The sequence below is a fragment of the Empidonax traillii genome, unplaced genomic scaffold (genome assembly GCF_003031625.1).
Source record: "Empidonax traillii isolate 1590-97213 ecotype Southwest subspecies unplaced genomic scaffold, ASM303162v1 scaffold1079:size189651, whole genome shotgun sequence".
NCBI lineage: Eukaryota > Metazoa > Chordata > Aves > Passeriformes > Tyrannidae > Empidonax > Empidonax traillii.
In genome coordinates, this window is record NW_020956272.1 from 108,303 (window position 1) to 130,757 (window position 22,455).

The following is a 22,455-nucleotide window of genomic DNA, read 5'->3' on the forward strand; positions in this document are numbered from 1 at the left end:
GCCCCCGGCGCGGCAGGGCAGGGTGCAGGGTTGAGGGGGCACAGGCCCCAGGGACGCCCCCCATGGGGCTCGGGGCACTTACCCAGCTCGCTGCTTTTTGGACTTATCTGAAATGCCATCACGGGACATGAGCTTGTTGAACACGATGATGCCAACCAGCATGTTCACCTTGGGCGAGAGCGGCGCGGGGGTCAGGGCCGCCACGGGGCCCTCCACCAGCAGCCGCACGCCCACCCAGGTGGGATTTTTGGGGGGCTCCGGGAGGCTCGGGGGCAGCTCACCAGCACGATGACGGCAGCAGGTCCCACGAAGGCATAGAGCAAACCGCCCTCCAGCGAGAGCCAGCAGCTGCAGGGGACCGTGGCGTGTCAGGGGACACCCCTGTGCCCGTCCCCTGCTCCCGGCTCTGAGCCAGCCCGGAGCGTGAGCCCAGCCCCGTGTCCCCCTGTCCCCACGTACTAGGTCGCTGTCCCGTAGCCTTTGGTCCGTGTGAAGCCGACGGAGACCGCGACCACGAGGGCTGGCAAGCCTGGAAAGGGGACACGAGGCTGGAGCTGCAGGGGGTGACATTGCTGTGACCCCCCCCTCAGCGTCACCCCTGTGCCAGCCCCCAGGGATGGGGACAGCGACGGGGCCCTTCTGGCAATTCTTGTCTGAGGGTGCCTTGCCAAGACTCCTGGGCTTGCTTTCCACCACTGCGCCTCAGCTTGGGTACCAGAGAGGGGCACACGGAGCCTCCCGCCACCCCATCCCAGGCTCTTACCCCATCCCAAGCACAGGAAGCGCTTCCTGACCAGGCGTGTCCGGATCCGGCCGATCACCGCCAGGTAGGACTGCCAGGCCTCCGTCAGCACCCAGCAGAAGGACGAGAGGAAGAAGAAGTGGAGGAAGGCGGCTGTCATGGTGCACACACCCTGTGGGGACAGGGGGGACATCGGGGGACACGGCCACGTGCCCGGCACCGCGGTGGTTAAACTCCCACGCCCGGCGAGGTTTGTGTCAAAGCCACCAGCGCAGAGGATTTAATCCCGGCATCGAGTTAATCCAAATCCAATCTGCTGCCGGGAGCCAGCAGGGATGAGGTGACCGGCCTCGCACCCCACGGCAGCCCCCGCGCCCACCTGGGGACCCCCAGGAGGGGGTGGCAGGGGGGTGGCACCCACCTTGCTGAGCATCTGGGACTGGCCCACGAGGATGAGGACGTTGGAAGCCAGGATGGAGACGCAGAAGTTGAGCAGGATGATGGAGCGCTCCGACTTGATGAACCTGCCGCAGGAGCAGCGTGGGGCCGGGCTGCCAGCCTGTCCCCTGTTCCTGGCCCTTGTCCCCCCAAGCTGCCAGTGGGTGGGTGGGTGCTGTCCTGGGGCAGGGACAGTGCCAGGCAGCCCAGGCACCTTCTCCCACCTGGGTTATTCCCTTCCCACCACGCTGCATTCAATCTCCCCGATGCTGAGCCTTTGCTGGTGCCGTGCCCACCCCTGTGCTGCTCCCTCCCTACACGGCCTCGAGCCCCAGGTATCCCCAGGTATCCCCAGGTGCCCCCGGGTCACCTCCAGAAGGCAGCGTAGATCACCAGCAGGGTCAGCAGGGCCATGCAGGACACGGCACAGCCGATCATCAGTGGCACTGACGGGGTGCCCGAGGGGTCCATGGCCTGGTGGGGAACCGAGGCGGGAGCGGCTGAGCCCAGCCCACCCCCCACAAGCTGCTCTCTGCCCCTCTCGGGCCCTCCACCCCCCCAGTGGGGACCCCCGGGTGCCAGAGGGGGTCGGTGACAGCGGTGGCACAGCCAAGGCGCCTTCCAGGGGACCCGTGCCCATCTCCATGCCGACGGGGGACACGGGTGGAATAGCAATGGGGTGGGGGGACGCCAGGGGCTGGGGCTGCCCCTCCCCTCCCGGCTCACAGCAATGCCCCATATCGAGCTCTATCAAGCATGGCAGCCCCCTGCCCACACAAACCCTCCCTCAGGGCTCTGGGAGGTGCTGGGGGGCGCAGGGACCCTTCCCCGGGCTGGTGGGAGGCACCCCCCACCCTCCAGCACCCACCCCATCCTAGCAGGGCGCAGGAAATGCTCCCTGCCCATCCCCACCCTCCTTCAGGGACCCCCCACCTCAGCCAGGCCCCCCCCAACCCGGGGGTCACCCCCTATCCCCATCCCCTGTCCCCGGCAGGCTCGTCCCTGTCCCCTACCAGGTCTCTGGGCAGCTGGGCGAGGACGGCGAAGGTGGCGAGCTGGCGGCACTGGCATTTGGTGTGTGCCGGGAGGGTCTCCAGGGTTTGGCAGCTCTCCGTGTCCCAGTTTCCCAAGCCAGCATCCCTGATTAATGGGGGAGAGCGAGGGAGAGCAATTTGAACTAATCAAACACGCGCAGCCCCTCGCGCCTCTGCCGAGTTAACCCCTTGCTGGCCCCTTCCTTGTGGGGGGAGGTAGGTGGGGGGAGCACTTTTAGAGGATCCCCCCAAGCCCCTGGAGTGGGGGTGAAGCCATCCCTGCCCTGCTGTCCCCACCTGCCCTGGGCTGATCCTCCTGGGAGTGGTACAACACAAAGCCTTGGGTTTTAATCATCCCACACATGTCTGGGGAGGGGGGGCACAAACCACGGAGCGGGGGCCAGGCCTGGGAGAAGGAGGGGTGGTGGGGATGGAGGGGGCAGAGGGGGGCAGGCAGGGACAGCCCAGGAGCTCCCTGGCACCCATGTCACCTCCCAGGTGGGTGATGCTCCCCTCCCTCCATGGGGACCCCTCTGTCTATGAAGTCCCTTCCCGTCATAGGGATCCCTCCACCATGGTGACCCCTCTGGTTGTAGGGACCCCTCCCTCCACGGGGACCCTCCCACCTTGGGGACCCTCTGGCCATGAGGACCCCTCCTGCCACTGTGATCCTTCCTGCTGTAGGGACCCCTCCTGAGGGAGCAGGGAGGGGGTGCCCCACGGTGACACTGCCCATGCACAGGGAGAGCAGCCACAGCTCCCAGCAGGGCAACAAAACCAGGAACTGGGTCTGTGGGACAGCGGGGGACTATCCCCGGGGCCAGGCCGAGAGACCTGCCACGCTCGTCACAACTAACACCTCCCCATCAGCACGGGGGTACTGGAACCAGTGACCCCGAAATGCAGAGCACCCGCAGGTACCTGGGCAGGGGGAGCTGGCACTGCCACCCCCCTCCCCGCAGCGCTGCCCCCTCCCCCGCCGTGCCCTACTTTCCCTCGCTCCTGCCAGCGTTAACAAATCACATCTGGCAGGCTGGCGCGGGCACTCCCGTGGCTCCGGGGCCACATCGATCCCGTGGGAGCTCAATTCACCCATGCCAGTGGTGCTGGGAGGCAGGAAGGGAATGCCCCTGCTCGCCATCCCTCCCACCAGGGCCCCAGCCCAGCCCCATCACCCAGCCAGGGTGTCCCTGTCCCCCCTGTCCCTCACTCACGTCCTCGAGTAGTCCCAGGTGACGCACTGTGGGTGGGACGTTCCCTGCGGACACAGGGACAGGTTAGTGCTTCACCCCCAGCCCTCTGCTCCCAGCCCACCAGGGGATGTGGCCCTTGGGGACCCACCCAGGTGCCTCAGCACTGGCACATCCCCACCATGGGCACAGAGACCAGAGCTGTGGCCGTGAGCTGGGAGCTGGTGGCCCCTGTCCGGCTGTCAGTGCCTGGCGGGACCCACGAGGTGACATGGTGATGGGACAGGAGGGTGACACTCACACTGATGCTGTGGGAGGGGAAAGGGACACTCATGCTGCTGATGCAGGAGGGCTGATGATGAGGAAGGAGTAACACTCACATCGCTGATGATGTGGGACAGGGACACTCACATGGACGACGTGGGACAGGGACACTCGGGTTGATGTGGAAAGGGGGACCCTTACGTTGATGGCTGGGAGGGGGACACTCACGTTGATGATGTGGGAGAGCTCCACCAGCACGAGGGGCTCCGTGGGCCTGGTCGGCGGGCGCACTGTCACCGTCAGCACCTTGGAGGTGACGGCCAGGGGGGCCCTGCAAGGGGGGGGGGGACACGGGCTGTGACAGTTGGGGACACAGCAGGGGACACAGCGGGCAGCCCCACTCACCTGGGTGGGGGCAGGATGAGCCCCAGCGTGCGGTACAGCACCGCCCCGATGACGAAGTGGGACGACTCGTCCGCTTCTGCAGAGAGAGAGGCACACGCGTGTGCTCAGCACCGCCACACGAGGGAGAGCCCACACGTGTGCCCCTGACACGCGTGAAGGAACACACACGGCACACACGGACACGCCCACCCACTCCCAGATGTGCACGCCCCCACACACGTGCACAGCGCCAGGCGTGCCCTCCCACATGCATGTTCACATCTGTGCCCGCTCCCCCCCAGCCCCAGGTTGTGGCCCCTGCACACACGTGCACACACGTGTGCCCTCTCACCGGCAGAGGCGAGGCTCAGCACCTCCCTGGGGATGAACAGCTTGTCCTCGGAGCTGCGGGCCCAATCCTTCATGCCCCGCCGCCCCTTCATGGGGAAGTTGATGTCGCTGGACACGGCGGACACGGGCTCCCGCTGGATGCTGGTCACTGGCGGGGCACAGCGGGGTCACCACCAGCTCCCCGTGCCCCCCGGGACCCCACGCCCACCCCACCGCTCACCCAGGTTGTCCGTGACGATGAGGGAGCTCTGGAAAGCCTTCAGCGCATCCCCGACCAGGTGGATGAAGTCCTCCACCACCTTCATGAGGTGCACGGAGCCAGGAGAGACCTGAGGGAGGCAGAACAGCTCCAGAGACGACCGGGGACATCTCCCCCTGGCTGCATCCGTCTGTCCCCCGTGCCACTCACCTGCTGGGCGTCCTCCCACTTGTCCCGGTTCTCGGCGTCCACCATGTAGCTCACCACCTGGAAGAAGCGCTGCGGGGACGGGGCTCAGCGGGGCTGGGGGCGCGGGGACCGAGCGCCGCCGCCGCCGCCTCCTCCCCGGGGGCGTCCCCCGCTGTCCCCCCGCCCGCTATACCTGCACGTCCTCGGAGGACGGAGTGTAGGTGGCCCTCTTGAAGGTGTCGGTGACGTTGCGCAGGATCTCGACGGAGAAGAGCAGGTCCCCGCTGTAGTAGGTCTTGCGGGCCATGAGCTCCAGCAGGCTCCGCACCACCTGCGACATCCCCTCCCCTGCCAGCACCCGCTGCCCCTTCGCCAGGTGCTCCCGCAGCTTGGACGGGGCGGGGGGGGACACGGGTGTCACTCACCCCTGCAGCGCTCCATGCCCCTGGGGTCCCTCCTCGTGCCCAAAGCCCAGGCAGTGGGGGCAGCAATAATTAGGGCAGCAGCGGGACACGGGGGGTCTGGAGGGGGTTCCACAGGGGTCTGGGGCTATTATGGGCACCTGAGGGGTGTCCTTCCCATCCCAAAAGCCATTTCCCAAGGACACGGGAGCGCAACTTGGATGGTGGTCCCCCCTCCAGCTCTAGAGTTCGAGCCCTGTTCCAAGCCCATGGGGGTCTGGGAGTGTTCACGGGGGTCTGGGGGCATCCTTCCCAACCAAAGAGCCATTTTCTAATGAAGGACATGGGAACACAACTCAGACCGGGGTGTCCCCCCCAGCTCCAGGATGAGGTTCCTATTCCCAACCCATGGTGGTCTGGGGGACTCCCTGGGGGTCTGGGAGGGCCCTTCCCATCCCGAGAGCCAATTCCCAAGGACACAGGAGAGCGACTCGCCCCAGCCCTAGGACAGGGTCCCCCTTTCCCAGCCCCTGCCTCAGTTTCCCACAGGGTGCCCAGCTGTTGGAAGCTGCTGGGATGCCAAGGATGGGGCAGAGCCCCGGGAACAGGGAGGGAAGGGCAGGGGGGCTGCACCAGAGTGGGCACCTACTGAGAGATGCAAGTATCGGTACTCGTGGGAGATGCAGCGGGCGAAGCTGGGCACACCCCAGTAGGCCACCCCGTGGGGGCTCAGCAGGCACCGGCGGCTGGCAGACCCTGCACAGGAGATCTGGGTTTGGGGCTGGCACGGGAACCGCCCTCCTGGCACCCCAATGCCAACCATCACCCCCTGCCCTGCTCCAGGCTGGGGGGGTTTGGGGATGTCTGACCCCAAAACCGCCTGCTGGCCCCTGCTCTGCTCCAGGTGGCTCAACCCCAATGCCACCCTCCGTCCCTGGGGGTGGGGGCTCCTCGACCCCGATGCCATGCACCACCCCCCGCCCTGCACCAGCGTGGGAGTGTCTGGGGGCACACGCCCCTCACCTGTGGCGTTGGGGGGGCATTTGTTGTAGATGATCTCCCCAGCTGCCGTTTTCTTCCAGGTCATCAGCATGACGTACTCGTCCTTGCACATCTCGTGGTAGGCTGGGCGTTGAAGAGGGGGGTGGGGGTCAGGAGCAGCCCAGACACGGGGGTGGTGGGCACTGGGGTGTGGGGTACCCCATACCTGGGCACTTCTTCTCGTTGCAGGTCTTCACCTCCTCGCCCGTGCCCTCGCAGGGGTAGCCCTGCACGCCGGTGCCCTCGCACATGCGGAAGCGGCGCTGCCAGCCGGTGTCACAGGTCTTGGAGCAGAGGCTCCAGTGGTTCCAGGGACCCCACTTGCTGTCTGCTGTGGGGATGGGGACACTGTGGGACACCTGGCTCTGCATGGCGAGTGGCACCCGCGGGGATGGGGATAGGGCACAACCGACGCTGCCCCAGGCGCCATGGATCGAAACACCACAGGGTGTGAAATCCATGGCTCAGTGATTTCAGCCTCTCTCAGACCAGACAGGCATCCTGGTGCAGATGCCCACCGTTCCCTGCCGGCATCCACGGGCACCCGCGGCGTGCCCACCTCCCTTCGCGCCTGCCACCGATGCCGCCACCTCTCCCACGAGACAAGGAGGGGCTCAGAGGGCTGGATGAGGACCCTGTGGTCCATCCTGCGGCCTGACTGCTCCCCCTGCCCCACCCCCAGAGCCGGCCACAGCCCCACCAGCCACCCCATGTGCACACACGAGAGCTCACACGTGCTTGTCCGCCCAAAGCACGGCGGGACCCGCGGCCCCCCGGCACCGACGGGTCCCCCGGCATGACCAGGGGGCGAACCCTCGGCTGAGGTGTGCCTGGTGCGAGCAACCAGCGCCAGACGGGGGTGGCTGCTGCTCCCTGGCGATCCCCCCTTGGCTCCTGCTCCCCCGCAGTGGAGGGGGCTGGCGGCACCCTCGTGTCACCGGCGGTGACACCGCAGGGCCGGACGGCCGGGCCACGTGCCGGGTGCCGCGCCGTGCCCCGACGCGCCGTGCCAATCCCCACCCCGCTCCCCCCATCCAGCGCGCGGGGCCTCTTACTGGGACAGGTGGGGTTGGAGCACTCCCGGGCGTCGGCGTGGGCCCCCCGGCACTCGGCCCAGCCGTGGGCCGAGACGCTGCACTTGCGCGTGCGCTGCTGGGTGCCGTTGGCGCAGGTGACGGAGCAGCGGCTCCAGGCGCCCCATTCCAGCCACTGCCCTTCCACTGCGGGGACAAGGAGGGCGGCGTCAGCTCCCACTGGCCGGCGGCCGCGCGGCCCCGGCTCGCCGGGATGCACACCGGGCTCTCCGTGCAACGGGTCCAACCTACGGGTGCGCCCGCTCGCCCCAGGCCGAGCTCAGCCAGCGCCGAGCCCTGCCCCACACGGGGGGACTGTCACTGGGGCTGAGCCCCCACACCTGCTGCACCACCACGGCCACACTCACACCGGGGAGCCCAGCACTGCTCCCACCAAACACAGCAGCCCTGGCATCAGTCCTGCCGAACCCAGCATTGCTGGCATCGCTCTCCACCAAACCTAGCATTGCTGGCATCGCCCTCCACCAAACCCAGCATCCCCGGCGTTGTTCCCTGCCAAGCCCGTGAACACCAGCAGTATCTCCATGGGGCTGCCGTGGCTAAAGCCACGCGCCATGTGTGGCATGTCCCTGCCAGACGAAATGCCCCTCAGGCTCCCCCTCAGCTCCTGCTACCAAACTACCTGCTGATCTCCTTGCCTCACACGTGGGGTCCCCAACAGGGACACTGGCCCTGATGTGGCGCCCCTGACCATCACCAGACAAACCCCACAGGCACCGACACGGCCACTCCTGGCACACGGGAGGAAGGGATGGCTGGCGCTGCCACTCATGCACGAACAGAACCTGCAGCCAATCCCCTTCGCCGTTTCCCAGCGCCCCAAAAATGTCCCTGTGCCACCCTGGTGCCAGCGCTGTGCCAGCCACAGCAGATAGGCAGGGAAGGAGCCGGCTCCTCCACAGCCCCCAGGCTGGACCCCTGCCCATGCCAGGGGCTTGAGACCCTGGTACGGTTGACAGAGCCATCTCCTCCCCTGGATTTCCAGCAGGGACAGGAGGGTGCACCCTGTGCCACGGCATCCCTGTGCCCCTGGGCTGTCCCAGCTCCCCACGGCGGTGCCACCCATCCCTCGCAGCGCCGCAGCCCCGTGCCGGGAGCACGGCCCTGGTGCTCGGCCGGTGCCGTGTCCTGGCGTTCCCGGTGGGAAGAAGGAGCGTGGGGAGAGGGAGGGAGGGAGGGAGGGAGGTACTGACCCGGGCAGATCGCGATATTGCAGGGCTTGGCCTGCAGCTCGGGGCCCTCGCAGGCCTTCCCTCCGCGCCGCGAGGCCACGCACCGCCGCGTCCTGGTCCTGGCCCCTCGCCCGCAGGTCACCGAGCACAGGCTCCACGGGGACCACTCCTCCCACGTGCCGGGAACTGCAACACAGCACAGCGCCACTGCTGCCGGGCTCCAGCCTCCCCCTCCTGCCACCGAGGGGTCCTGGCCACAGCAGACCCCTCGTGTCCCGTCCTACAGTCGGGCACGGCCCCCGGCACTGCCTGTCCCTGAGCCGGCAGCGGTGCCACTGCCACTCCCTGCCCTGCTCCAGCCTCCCTTCTGCAGTCCTGGCACCGGCGGCACATGTTTCCCCTCCACCCCACAAAACAGCCTGGCTCACCCCAAACCACGTTCAACACACTGAGCACGACCTGCCCCTCACACCTACGGGGGCACCTCCCTGCCCCTCACACCCAGGAAAGGAGCAGGGACCAGTGTGGCACAGGAGCATCCTAAAGGATGCTCTTCCATGACTTTCTGTGTCCTTGGAGTGCCAGGACAGGGCTGCACTCCCTGGTACGGAAGGGAACTGGGCACTGGGTGTGTTGGGGATGCAGATCCCTTGAAACATCTCAGGTTTGGTCAGGGCAGTCTGGCTGCCACTGCAGCGCCCTGAGGTCCCTCCAGTTCCCAGTATCCCACATGAGACGCACAGACAGCACCACAGACCAACGTGAGACCCTCAGCATCCTGCCTGCGACCCGCTTTGATGCACTGAGCAGCTCAGCCCCCTCCTGCCCCACGCAAATGGGGACCCCCCAGCAAATCAGGCCAGCCCTCAAGTCCCCCAGGCACAGGCTCCAGCCTTTCCTTTCTCCCCAGCACAAAGTCTCAGGGACATCCAGGGGAAAGCCCTGAGTTAGCCAAGGAGGGAGGACAGAGAGGGGCCACCAGCCAACCTGCTCCAAAGGCAAATCCACGGCAGCATCACCAGTGACAAGGCACCAGGGTGCAGGGCACCCATTCCAGCCGCCTGCCAAGAGCAGGCAGGAAGGTCCGAGGACGGAGAGATACCAACAGAGCTCCGAGCAGCCCAGCTGTGAGGGGTGGGCGCCGCGACCACACCGAGCCACCCTCCTATCCGCCCCACAGCTCCACGAGCCCCAGAGACGCTCCAGCAGCACACAGGCCCCCCTGTCCCCACCCACCCGAGGGGCTCAGCCCCCCCAGTGCCCCCGGTGCCCCCCGTACCTGGGCAGGTGGCAGTGTTGTTGCAGGCGCGCGTCTCCCGGAGCAGCCCGCTGCACAGCGTCCCGTACGGAGACGACACGCAGGAGCGCGTCCGCACCTGGGAGCCCTGCCCGCACGTCAGCGAGCACACGCTCCACTGAGACCACTCCTCGGCCGCCGGGTCCCCTGCGGGGAGACAGGGAGCCTGAGGGCCCGGCGGGCACGGGGCCACGGGGGGATTGGGGTGACACCGAGGGTGCCAGCGGGGTGAAGGAGCCCACCCTGCCCTCTGGGAGCACCACCAGCTACACCCGGAGAAGGGACTGGGGCGTGGGATCACACTCAGTGTGAGGGAGAGCATCCACCCCGGGTGGTGCAGGCAGGGCAGGCAGTGCAGGCAGCAAGGGCAGGGCCGGCTGGCAATGTGGGCAGCGCAGGCAGCGCAGGCAGCGTAGGCAGGGCAGGCAGCGTGGGCAGAGCGGGCAGCCCGCCACGGCTCCCCCTCCCCGCCCCCATCACACATTGACATTTACAACAACCAGCTCTTATTAAGGTTGATGATGTCTCTGAGGCTCTTGGACAGGCCAACAGCAGAGCCCATCCGTTTAAATTAAACAGGGAGGTATGGAGGAGGGCTCCGAAGGGGGCCATTTGTCCTGCAGACAGGCAGGACGCGGGCTCCGTGTCGCCCACGGCGGTGACAACGTGCTGTGTCACACGGGGACCCCAAGCCTGGACTGGGTCACCAGTGGGGTCAACCCACACTCAGCCCAGGAGCTCCCAGGGGGGCAGGACCCCCGTGAGCACCCGGGAGGAGATCTGCATGCCAGGCACACGGAGCAGAGCCAGGGCCCATCCATCTCCCACTCACCTCCGGGCCCTCTGTCCATAAATCAGGGGGGGCCACGGAGGGGGGAGCAGCGCAACTCAAACCACCCAGATGGATTTGCCAAATAAATACATTTGAACGAAACAATTAATGGATTTTTGTTTGCTTTACAACCCTCGGAGGAAGGTGCAAAAGGAAAAAAAAAAAAATTATAAATGGAGCAAATTAAGTCAGTTCGTGGGCAGGGAGTTAAAAGGAGCCGCTTCCATCTCCATCACCCCTGCCCAGGCACCTGAGCCCAGTGTCACCAGTGTCCCCTGCCCGTCCCCACGCTGGGGCAGTGCTGGTACCTGTCTGGGCCATGTAGACACCTGGTTCATCTGCTGACCGTGGCCACTGGGTCTTCACCTTCTGGTTCTCCTCGACTGCATTGCCTGGAAGAGGGAAGCGCTCCAGTGAGAGCGGGCAGGGGACAGGGATGGGGACAGGGATGGGGACAGGGCCAACCCTGGGTCAAGGGACATTGCAGGAGGATACAGGGATGCCTGGCCCCACGTTGAGCACTGCACAGCATCCCTGAGGGCAAGAGATGGTTGAGCACAGCTGAGTACGCTCCCAGACCCCCAAACACGTGTCACGGCTCCCCCAGAAGTGTCACCCCCAGTCACAGGGGCTGCAGCTGGAGCACAGCCCTGAGTGGCACGTCCCCAGTGCAGCCAGGGTGCCTGTACCCCCACCGTGCCAGGCAGAGGTGCTCTCCCGTCCCCACTTATCAGCTTGCTGCAGTGAGGTGGCACAAATTTATGGCTCGGCTCACCAAAAATAACAAGTGATCCATCAAGAGCACTTGGCGTGAAATTAACTGGCATGTGGAGGGCTCGGCAGGGGATGCGGCTGCAGGCGCAGGGGGATGCCTTCCCTGGCCTCCTCCACAGCCCTCAGGCCACCTCCTGTCCTCCAGCAGGGTGCCCTGTCCCCAAACCCGGGTGCAGGATGCTGGTGAGTTCCCACAGACTCACTCCACGGAATGCACATCCACACTGCCGGTGGATGTACCATGGGAGGCAGCAGGGGATCCCCTGGGCCCCACTGATGATACGACCCCCCCAAAACACCATGGGGACCCCGCTGCTGTGACAGGCAGGAGAGCAGCCAGGGATGGCACAGGCGCCTCACTGAGCTGCCTGGCACTGCCAGCCAAGCACGGCAATGTCCCCAGGGGACAGAGAGGAGGTGACATGGGGACACCTGGCTGGCACTGGCAGGGAGCCCCCAGCCATGCTCCAGGCACAGGGTTGGAACACAGAACGGGGACAGCCCAGTCCCAGCAGAGAGCACAGGCTACTGTGACACTGATGAGCTGTAAAACAGACCCAAATTTACCGAGTTTTGCCTTAACCAGTGATAACCCCGTAAGGCTCCTCACCAGCACCGCCAGCGCAGCCAGGGACACTCAGATTCTCCCCATGGGCATCCCACCCCATAGCTCGGGGTTCCCAGTGGCATGGGAGACACAGAGGGACCTGAAGAGGCCGAGGGGCTGCCTGGGGGGGGTCTGTCTGGCCACAGGGCCGAGCTCCCCCTGGGGCTGCCCACCCCCGGGAGCGACACAGCAGAATTACACCCGGCACGGCGAGCGCCCCGGGGAAAACCATAAATCCCGAGGATATACGAGAGCATTCTCCTGGGCTGTGTTCAACAGAGACACCAAATTCAATTTCCTTCAGAGAGCACTAAATCCTCGGCTGTCACCGCGGGGAGGCTGTGGATAACCCTGGCACTGCACCCTGTCCTGTCCCAGGGGCGCCCAGCACCCCACACCAGGGCACAGCTGCCGGGTGCAAGGGCAGGGGTGTTCTTTTGGGAACCTCAGGGGTGTTCTTTTGGGGACCTCGGGATGAATCCCAAGGCCAGCTGTGTCCTTGTCCCAGCATCACCTCCCTGGGGGTTGGTTTCTGAAGGGTGACGGGTTAGGATCCCAAAAACCGTAGCTGCTTGGCCTCGATGTGGCAGGTTTGGGGGAGCGTACCCCCCTCCAAGCACCCCCAAAGAGAGGGGTCACCCTTTGGGGTTCTCTGGTGGGGGTACACCCGCGCAGACCCTGCAGCACCAGGGCCGAGTGGCTGAACGCGCCCAAAGCTCCATCCCCATTCCCACACCCATCCATCCATTCTTTCCTCCCACGTGCCTCCAACCACATCCCACCCACCCGGCCCGTGGGAGAGCCCCTCCCCAGCAGGGATGACGTGGAGGACAGGGGACCCCGGGGGTCAGCGCCGTGGGGAGGGTCTGGGCGGGCGCCAGCCCCCCACGTCGCCGCGGCGGAGCAGAACCGGTGAGATCAGCGCTGGGCGCCCGCCAAGCCTCGGCTCACAGGCGCCATTCAGCCCCCCGGCCCTGCCTGCCACCGGCCCCCTGAAAGGCGACCATTCTCCGCCCCGTGGGGGGCCGGGGGGATGCCAGGTGGGACCCCCTGGCTGCATGAAGGGCGCTCTGTGCTCCGGCCCCGCGGTGACGCTGGCGGGCGCCCGGGGGGGACGGTGGCACGAGGGGCAGCCGAGGCAGAGCGTCACCCCTGCGGCTCTGGCACCGCAATAACATCGAACCTCCGGGCGCTCCGGCCTTTAATTGAATGTCAAACGTAATTTGGAGGAGGAGTGGGAGTTTGCGCTGCTGCTGTTGCAGCTGGAGAGGCGGCATGTGGTGCCCTGCCAGGTCTGCAGGGACAACCCCTCCATGGCGCTCTGAGCCACGCTTGGCGTGGCCAATACCCCACCAAACCACCTGTGGGGATGCGCCAACCCCCCCGGAGAAGCATCCAGCTTCTCCATGCCATCCTGCATTCCGCTGCTCCCCAGGCAGCCCCCGGACAAAGGGGCAGCCTGACCTTGGGGATGACACCTGAACCCGGCACTGAGCTCTTAGTCATCCATGTGGAGTTGAGTTTAAAGGGGAAAAAAAAAAAGGAAAAAACCCTATAAACTGAAATCAGCTCAGGCAGCTCCCCTCGGGATGAGGCGATTTAGAGCCCTGCAGCTGTAACGGACCGGGGATTTAGTCGGGGGATCTGCCCATAATGACATTTAGCTCCTGAAAGAAACGCTAAAGCCCAATGAAATTATACGTACACCCACAGCCCAGCCCCGCCACCTAATCTGCCAGATAAAGACCCCACGCAGCCAAGTCGGGGATTGCTCCTGCCTGCGCATCGCCCAGCGCAGCTGCGCGGAAACATCTGGCCCAGATGTGTCCCCAAGTCCCCGTGTCACCCTGCTGGCCTTGGCACCGCGGGCACAGGGAGCACCCAGGAGAGGCGGCCCCTGCCCCGGGCAGCCCGATCCCGGTGCCTGGCACATGGGTGAGCGCAGCTGCTTTATCCTCGCCCGACGTTCCCACAATCCCGTAACGAGCAAATGGCCTCATTCCGCCTGGTTAATAGCCCGGCCGCCGTGCCGTGACATCCTGCCTGGAATAACAAGCGCCCGGGCTGCAGCAGTCAAGGGTAATTTGCCACGGGAAAGGGTCATTTTACCTGCAAATTGTTTTCCACGTCTCCACTGGAGCAGAGCGGGTCGGCTCCTGCTCCGGGCTCGCAGCCCCGTGTCGGGAAGGTGGCAAGAGAGGTCATGGAGCCACACAGGCTGTGCCAGAGCGGCCATGGCATCACCCGGGGTCACCATGGTGGCCAATGGCACCAAGGGTCGGTGGGATCATGGCAAGGGCAAAACAAGCTGAAGCTCTGCCGAGCCTGGGCATTGCTCTGGAGTAAACGTGGAGCTGGGGTGGGCCACAGGATTCATCCCTTGCATGGCATCCATGCTCCATGCACATGCCCAGCTCTAACCCTCCAGCCTTGGACAGTGCTGACAGGCAGGATTCATCCATTGCCCAGCTTCCCTGCTCCATGCAATGACTTCCCTGCTCCATGCCCCAGCGCCCCACTGGCACCCTCTATCCCCGTGTAGGGTTAATGGGCAAGATTCATCCATTGCAGACTTCCCTGCTCCATGCCCTGCTCCCAGTCGGCACCTTCCAGCCCCAGGAGCGTGCTCAGGCAGCATCCACCCATTGCACAGATTCCCTGCTCCACGTGCAGTGCCGGACTGACACCCTCCAGCCCCAGGGAGCAAGCAGTACAAGTAGAATTCATCCACTGCATGAATTCCCTGCTCCATGCCCAGTGCCCAACTGACACCCTCCTGCCCCGTGGAGCGTGCGTGGCCAGGATTCATCCACTGCCTGGCTTCCCTGCTCCACACCCCGTGCCTGATTGGCACTCCCTCGCCCCATGGAACATGCATGGGCAGAATTCCCCTGTTCCATGACCCTGCTCCACGCACAGCACCCCTGCAGCAGGGGCTCCATCCCCTGAGCTCCTCCCCGAGCCCCACTCACCGTGTGGGACCTCGGGCAGGTCGATGTCATTGGCATTCGCAGAATGCAGGTCGGTGGGGCAGCAGTCAGGGTCGGTGGGCGGCGGGGTGGGCGCTCTGGCCGCGTGCCGGGTGCCGTTGCGCCGCGGCACCGGCGGGCTCTCGGCCTGGCAGCTGCAGCCGGCGTGGGTGAAGCCACAGCGGCGGGCGCCAGGTGCCTGCAGGCACTCCTCGAGCCAGCGGCACAGCACGCTGCAGGTGAACTGGCTGGAGTTGTTGTTGTTGATGAGCAGCACCTCCACGAAGCGGAACTCCAGGGCCTGGGGGGCCAGCAGGCGAGGGGCCGCCTCGGGCTCGGCCGCCAGGCACAGCTGCACAAAGTTCTTGTCGAAGTGGAGGAAGGTGAAGGGCCCCGCGTCCTCGCACAGCTCCAGCTCGGCGTCCTCCTCCTCCTCCTCCTCGGGCCGCTGGCGGGAGGGCGGGGGGCTGGCGGCCTCGCCCCGGGGGTCGCACGTGTAGTTGGCCAGGTAGTGGTCGAGTGGCAGCACCATGGGAGAGAAGTGGGTGCAGACCTGCTCCTCCCGGTTGAAGCGGAGGTAGAGCGAGTACTTGGTGGGGTCGGGGTTCTCCAGGGTCCAGGAGCAGCCGGAGGAGATGGTGGGGAAGAGGTCCTTGAGGGAGAAGGAGCCGTAGAGGACGCCGGAGGCCAGAGCGGAGCAGGCGCTGGGAGCCGGGTCGAAGCCCCGCGTGAGCCACAGGAGAGACGATATCACAGCCAGTAAGAGGGGACCAGCAGCGGTCATCCTATGGCATTTGCCCTGAGGGGAGACAGACAGACAGACAGACAGACAGAGGCTTAACAAGAGGCAGCTGCTGCAGGCAGGGATGTCCCATCCCCCAGGCTGTGCCAAGGAGTTCCTGGGCTGGGGACCGTGCAGCACGGACCGGGGACTTCATCCCAAATCCACCAGAGCAGAGACCCAGCTCCCACCTCCACAGACCCCCTGCCCTAGGCTTACCCACCAGAGCCGGCCGAGCACAACCTGGGCAAGGAGCCACCAAACAGCTTCTGCACAGACAGGGCTATAAAAGCCCTTGGAGCTATTTCTGGAGCCCTGGAGCACCACGGGGTCAAGGTGCAGCCTGGGGCGATGTGCTGGGGGTGCACAGGCACCCCCACAGCGTGGTGTCCCCCCCAACCCGCCCAGCGAGCTGGGCACAGCGCGAGCAATCGCTGCACGAGCACGTGTTTCTTGGACACCTCGCCGGGCGTGCAGAGCATCGCCGGGAATAGCTTTTTAATACCTCATTAATAAAATAATGCACGTGGTGGCCTTATTAAGTGAGACCGGAGCACGGCTCTTCAGAGGCCGAGGCCGCCGCGCGCGTGTCGGCGCCGCTCAGCCAGGCCAGCCCGTGCCCGGGGCAGAGGGGGCACGGGGACAGCCCTGGGGACAGCCCTGGGGACAGCAGGGGGGACGTTCAGGAGGTGGGCACAGGGACGGATGCCACGGCAGAGGTGGATTCCAAAACCACCCAAATCCCCGCTCCCCTCCGCCCAGCCATGTGTCGGGGATGCTGCGCGCTTGGCACGGCTCGGGGACGCTCTGATCCATCCTCAAACAACACCTCCTGCTCCTAAATCACCCCTGGCCGAGGCCGTGGTGCCAGGGCATCCCCCCAGCTCATCGGGGAGACGGAGCCCTGGCTAAGCCTGTGCTGGAGCCACGACGGGCACATTAGAGAGCTAAAAATATCCCAGCTCTCATGCAACAGGCTGGCACTGGCTCCTGCCGCCCCGGCAGCGCGGGGGCTCGGTGCCGGCATCCAGCCCCTGCCAGCGGCACGTGGGCATGGGGAGAGAGGGGCTGGGAACGGAGCCAGGGGGAGCAGCCCGGGCTGGATGCACCCCAGTGCAAGCAGGGAGATCTGGGGCCAAAGAAAACCCCGTTTGCCCGTGGTCACTGCCACCCCTAAAAAGACCCCAGGGAATTCAACAGGAGATCCAATGGCAGCAGAACTCCAACGGCAGCAGCAGCAGGGGAGCCAAGGGGCAGGTGGACTGGGGAGCCCCATGGGCATTCCCCACAGATGCTCCCCAAGCAGCCACCAAGTGCCCCGGTGGGGGAGGAGGAGGAAAAGGAGGAGGAGGAGGAAGAGGAAAAGGAGGAGGAGGAGGAGGAGGAGGAGGAGGAGGAGGAGGTCAGGCAGGGACACGTTGCCGCTCTGCAGCGAGCTCCTGGGGCTCCCGCAGCCTGGCAGGGACACAAGATGGAGCTTGCTTCCCTTGCCTTGGAGCAGCGAGCAGGGATGCTCCGGCACCACCATCCATCCATCCGTCCCTCCCGGTGCCCAGCCGGCCGCTGGAAGGCTCAGCAGGGATGAACACAGCCAGGCAGCCCCTGCCTCACCTCCCTGGGCTCCCCACATGCATGATCCAGGTGTTCTGGGTGACAAGGAGCCTCCTCTCACCCCTAAAACCTGCCGGGGCTGCAGCTGCCCCAAGCACAGCCCCAGGTCGAGCTGCTCCAGGCAGCCAGGGCTGAACCAAAGCTGAGAGCTCTCTCAGCACCAGCCCTGCTCCCTGCAGCGCTTGAGCTGCTGCTGCTGCTGCTGCAGTGAAAATATTTCACTGAGCTGCACGCTGGGCTGAGGAGATATTTAACATCTGGGGCACCGAGTCACCCGGCAGGAGCTGCTGAACAGCATGACGAGGGGGCACTGTCACCCCTACCCGGCACCACGGTGGTGACCTCACACCCTGCAGCATCACTGTCCATGTGCTCCGGGATGGGGCTGGCATCACCCACTCTGCCTCCAGAACGACCTGGCGCCGATGACCGCATCCTGACATGGCTGGGGGGGGTCCCTGGGGGCAGCTGGCAGTGCCCCGGGGACCTGCTGCACCCACAGCCTGGCCGTGGAGCAGACGCTGCTCCCCGGGGACGGCGATGGCTCCCGGAGCACGGCGGGCACAGGCTGGCACGCTCGCCCGCCGCAGGCGCCTGCTCCGGCCCCTTCCATCTGCCTTTGTTCCCGCCCGGGCGCAGGGAAGGGGGTGGGTTTTTAATTAAAGCTTTTTAAAGAGCCATCACAGAGCTGGGAAGAGGCCGGGCGGAAGCGACATCCCCGGGCTCCACGTCCTCCTCGGAGCACGGTCCCTTCTCCCTCCCTGTCATCACATCCCTCCTGCCTCCGGCAGCGTCAGGATCCAGCCGGGGTTTGGCTCTTCCTCACCGTGGCACGGCACTGCTCCAGGCCAGCCCTGCTCCCCACGCACAAACAGGTTGTTTCCCTAAAGATGTTTCGCCTGAACAGGAATTTTGGCCGGGTCCTGGTCCAGCTCCATCCTCCTGGCCAGTTCCTCGCCAAAAAATCCAAGAATAAGCCAACCAGCCCCAAAAAAAGTGATAAACGGGCAGCACTAAACCCTAAGCACTAATAATCTGAGAGACGATTAATGGAAGAGTAAAGGAGATTTGGGGTTTGAGGGACACGGTTTTTAACCCGACTGTTCTCTTAATAGGCTGTAGCAAGTACACAATCCATGAAAAAATTACATGATCCATGAGAATTCCTAACACGAGGATGCTCGGGACAAAGACAAGAGGGTAAGGAAGGGCTGGGGAGTCCTGGGTGTTTATCCACAGTGGGAAGAGCCTCACTCCCTGCTGAAAGGCTATGGCATCTGGGGAGGAGCAGGCTGGCTGATGGCATGGCACAGCCATGTGGCTCCATCCCATGGGAACACATCCCTGCCTGCCCAGAGGTGACACCGACAAACACAGCACCATAACGAGCTCTTCCCGCAGTGAGAACCCCTGACCCTCCAATTTCCAGGCTCTTCCCTAGCAGTTCAAAGGTATCCAGGAACTCCAGAGCTGCCGTTGCCACCTCCGCGCTCAGCCCTCCCGGCGCAGGGACCCCCAGCACCGAGCTGGGGTGTCCCGAGCCCTCCACGGCACCGGCACAGCCCCTCCACCGAGGAATTCTCTCTGTGAGCACCGCTGGGAAGAACTCCACTGCCATCCCAGCCTCCAGCCTCGCCTCCCAAAAAACACAGCTCCCTGCAAGCCACAGGGACAGGGGTGTCCGTGCTGCTCCCACCCGCTGCGGCACAACCCCCCCCAGCCTGCGGGACCACGTGGGCCCCCCCTCGGTGCCCCCCACATCTCCCGTGTCCCTCTGGCTCCCCGGCGCGCTGCCACGGCCTCTCCTGGAGCCGGCAGGCTGGCAGCGGTGCCGAGCTGTAATTAATGGTGCCGCTTTGCCAATCCCTGGCGCGGCCTCGCGAGCACTGGCACGCACAGGCCTCTTTATTTATTTTACTTAACTGCTGTTGGTAAAACTCCACTCCAAAAGCAAGGCCGAGAGACGGCACAGAGAAATCTCCACCGGGATTAGGGATTACGCTCTGCCAGGAAACGGCGTGTGCTGCCTCTCTCTCCTCGGCTGTGGGGGTCCCCGGGGGCAGGGCACCTGCAGGGGCTGCAGCAGCCACGGCTGTTCCTGCTGCTCTTCTGCAGCCTCTTCCAAGTAGTTTCCATGTCACTGGGATGTGGCTCCCTCTTTTCCATCAGCTCCATCCTGCAAAGGGCTGGAGGGAGGAGACTCCAAAAGGGGGTCCAAGTCACAGCGGTGGCAGCAGGATGTGTGCTCATCCCAGAGGGGGATTTTCTTTGTAAGCCACCACCTCATCCAGACCCAGTCCTGCTGGGAGCTTCTGAGGTGCCCTGGGAAGGACAAGAGGCCTGGCTCCATCCTGCTCTTAGAGGGCATCAAGAAGGAACAGATAGGATGAGAGCAGGGGGGATGCGATGGCCCTCGTGAGCACCGAGGAGCTACAAAGCTTCTGGCATTTGGCAACCGAGCTGGGTGGCCCCAAGCCAGCCCCGTCCCCATTAGAGGACAGATCCGTGGTAGGAAAGGAGTTTGCAGGGCCTCAGTCCAAATTCCCATGGAGAAGTGTTGAGGCATCACAGGACAGCAGCTGGTGGCTCATCCCGTGGTTCATGCGTCCATCCCTCCATCCATCCAAGCATCATCTTCCTCCGGGTAGGGGGACATCCTGCAGCCCCCACCCAGCCTGGAGAGTGCCCAGCCCGGGACGTGAGGACTTGGCAGTGATGGGAAGAGCCTGGGTGAAGGAAGTCCCATCTATTCCCGTGGCTCTGAGCAGGAGGTTGGTGCCAGGGCAGAGCTCTCTGCCAGCCGTGAGCCCACCGGGAAGAGCCCAGCGCCCCCGGCCCCACCTCCATCACAGCAGAGGTGTCACTGGGTAGAAGAGCTGCACTGCCAGAGGTCCTCAGAGGCGTTCAGAAAAGCCAGAGAGAGCCAGGAGGAGCCAGCAGTGTTTCCCAGATGGTGCTGGAGCACCTCTGCCACGGGGCTGCCGGTCGGAGAGCGAGCTGCCCGCTGTGCCGGCTCCGTGTCCATTTTCCCTCCAGCAAAGACCAAATTTGTAGGATCCTGGCTCCTTGCAAACTCCACGGATCAAAGCAGGGTCTGGTGACAAGGCTTGACAAGCAACTGGGCAGGCCTTGAAGAGAAGCTGCTGCCAGGCTCCGGGCTCCAGCACAACGGGGCTGGCACTGCCCTACAGCCAACTCCAGCACCCGCTGCCATCCACGCCATCCACCAAAGAACCCCACTGGGACATGGGGCGCTGACCCTCCCTGATGAGAGTGGCCAGAGAGCAGCCAGGTGGTGGTGACAGTGACAACAGCCACACCACCCCGCTCCTCCCTGTGGATGCCAACCCACAGAGCCGGGTGCCCCCTCACGAGCCCCCCTCGCTCAGCCACGGCCTTCAAGGCAGGGAGAGGTCAGTGCCCAACAACTGCCCCAGCCCACCAGGAGCAATCCCAGCGCCACAGCTCAGCGCCAGCCCCGTGCCACTGGCTCCACGTGCGCCCCAGCCACCGGCAGCGCCCGGCCCGAACCCCCGACCAGCCGCTCCGCCACAGCCCAGCCGGGCCACCCCAGGGCCACCTCCCCGCGTCACCGGCGGCCCCGGCTGCCAGGCGCCAGCCAGCACAGCCAGCAGTGACATGACCTAGAAAAGCAAAGGGTTGTTCACACGCCGCGCCGCCGCGAGCCCCCGGCGCGGCCGTGCAGCCGCGGTGCGGAAAATCTCCCCGTCCTCAACAAGTGACCCGCGCGGGCACACGCGTGGGCACACGTGGCACCGCTCGTGCCGCGGACCCCAGGGGCTCACAGGCCCCCCGGGGAAGGGATGTAGCTCCCCAGATACACACACCCCCCCTCCCTCCCCTCCCCAGACCCGGTATGCCACCTGCATTCCGCACGTGCCCACGGTGGCACACACCGGGCGCCCACGTGTGCCCTCCTGCACGCCCACGGTCCCCAGGGTGCCGTGGCACGGAGGCTCCTGCAGCCCCCCCTTCCCCCCTGCTGGCACTGAACAAAGCCCCCACGCAGGGGTGAGCTGCAAAACCACCCACCCGCTGCCGGGGCTCCGCCAACACACCTGCCCACGCGCCCCGCTACGCGCTGGATCCCCAGGGCCCTGCCCAGGGGTGACAACGCGGGGCGACCACCCCGCCGAGCGCCCACGCGTGCCAGGCTGGCGGCACACGTGTGCCCACGCCAGGGCTGGCAGAGGTGCCAGCAGGCAGCCCAGCACCCACCCGTGGCCTTGCTGGATGACACACCACAGCACCGCGGTGCCACACGTGTGCCCGGCAACACACATGTGCCCACCGACACGCGTGCAGCCCCTCCATCGCGGGGCTGCCGGGGCCCTGGCACTGCCTGTGGGGAGAGAGAGGGGGAGAAACGGGACCCCGCGGGGGGAAGAAGCATGCTGGGGGGGGGACCGGTACCCCGGGGGGAACTGGCAACCCCGGGGGGAGGATCGGTAGACCGGGGAGGAACCGGCAGCTACCGGGGCGAGGGGGACCGGCAGCCCCGGAGGAGAGACCGGCAGCTCCCGGGGAAGGGGGGGACCGGCAACCCCGTGAGAGGGGAAACCGGTATCCCCAGGAGGGGGAACCGGCAGCCGCAGGAAGGGGAACCGGCAGCCCCGGGAAGGGGAGGTTTCGGTAGCCCGGGAACGGGGGACCGGCAGCTCCGGGCACGCCGGCGCTCACAGCCAGCCCCGGTGCCGAGCCCTCCGCGCCGCCGCAGCCCCGCGCAACTTCCCGGCAGGGCCGGGGCCGCCCCGGGGATGCCACTGCCCGCCGCGGGCACCGGGCACGGGGCACCACCGGTACCGCGGCGCGGCTGCAACTCCCGTTCCCGCAGCCCCGCCGCCGGGGCAGGAAAGTTGGCCGGGGTTGGAGCTGGAGCCGGGAGTGCGGGGAATGGGGGGGGGGGGAGCACGGCGGAACCGGGGCTCTGCCAACCGGCAGCACCGGCCGCCGCATCCCGCATCCGCGGCGAGCTGCCGCCCCCGCTGCGCCGCGCCGGGAAAGGCGGGGGGGGTGGAAGGAGGGGGTGCACACCGGGGAGAAGAGGGGGTGTCGGTTCACCGG

General features: G+C 65.7%; 1 protein-coding gene across 6 annotated transcripts in view; it reads right to left on the reverse strand.

Moving 5' to 3' along the window:
- ADGRB2 (adhesion G protein-coupled receptor B2) overlaps positions 1–15,771 on the reverse strand; it is a 19,799-nt gene extending 4,028 nt beyond the window's left edge. Inside the window, exons 1-22 of one of the 6 annotated variants that reach the window (XM_027904721.1) lie at positions 14,982–15,771; positions 10,937–11,020; positions 9,779–9,943; positions 8,521–8,685; positions 7,289–7,453; positions 6,400–6,564; positions 6,216–6,317; positions 5,842–5,948; positions 4,985–5,179; positions 4,813–4,881; positions 4,624–4,732; positions 4,405–4,551; positions 4,074–4,149; positions 3,897–3,999; positions 3,429–3,472; positions 2,194–2,320; positions 1,551–1,654; positions 1,164–1,266; positions 764–914; positions 460–529; positions 282–348; positions 83–168 (exon numbers count right to left, since the gene is read on the reverse strand). In XM_027904721.1, coding sequence (XP_027760522.1) covers positions 83–168; positions 282–348; positions 460–529; positions 764–914; positions 1,164–1,266; positions 1,551–1,654; positions 2,194–2,320; positions 3,429–3,472; positions 3,897–3,999; positions 4,074–4,149; positions 4,405–4,551; positions 4,624–4,732; positions 4,813–4,881; positions 4,985–5,179; positions 5,842–5,948; positions 6,216–6,317; positions 6,400–6,564; positions 7,289–7,453; positions 8,521–8,685; positions 9,779–9,943; positions 10,937–11,020; positions 14,982–15,762 — 3,185 coding nt within the window. In that variant the 5' untranslated portion in view covers positions 15,763–15,771. The remainder of the gene's footprint in view (positions 1–82; positions 169–281; positions 349–459; positions 530–763; positions 915–1,163; positions 1,267–1,550; positions 1,655–2,193; positions 2,321–3,428; positions 3,473–3,896; positions 4,000–4,073; positions 4,150–4,404; positions 4,552–4,623; positions 4,733–4,812; positions 4,882–4,984; positions 5,180–5,841; positions 5,949–6,215; positions 6,318–6,399; positions 6,565–7,288; positions 7,454–8,520; positions 8,686–9,778; positions 9,944–10,936; positions 11,021–14,981) is intronic. The other 5 variants (XM_027904720.1, XM_027904715.1, XM_027904716.1 and 2 more) reach the window with 5 other exon arrangements.
- Positions 15,772–22,455: the final 6,684 nt, after the last annotated feature.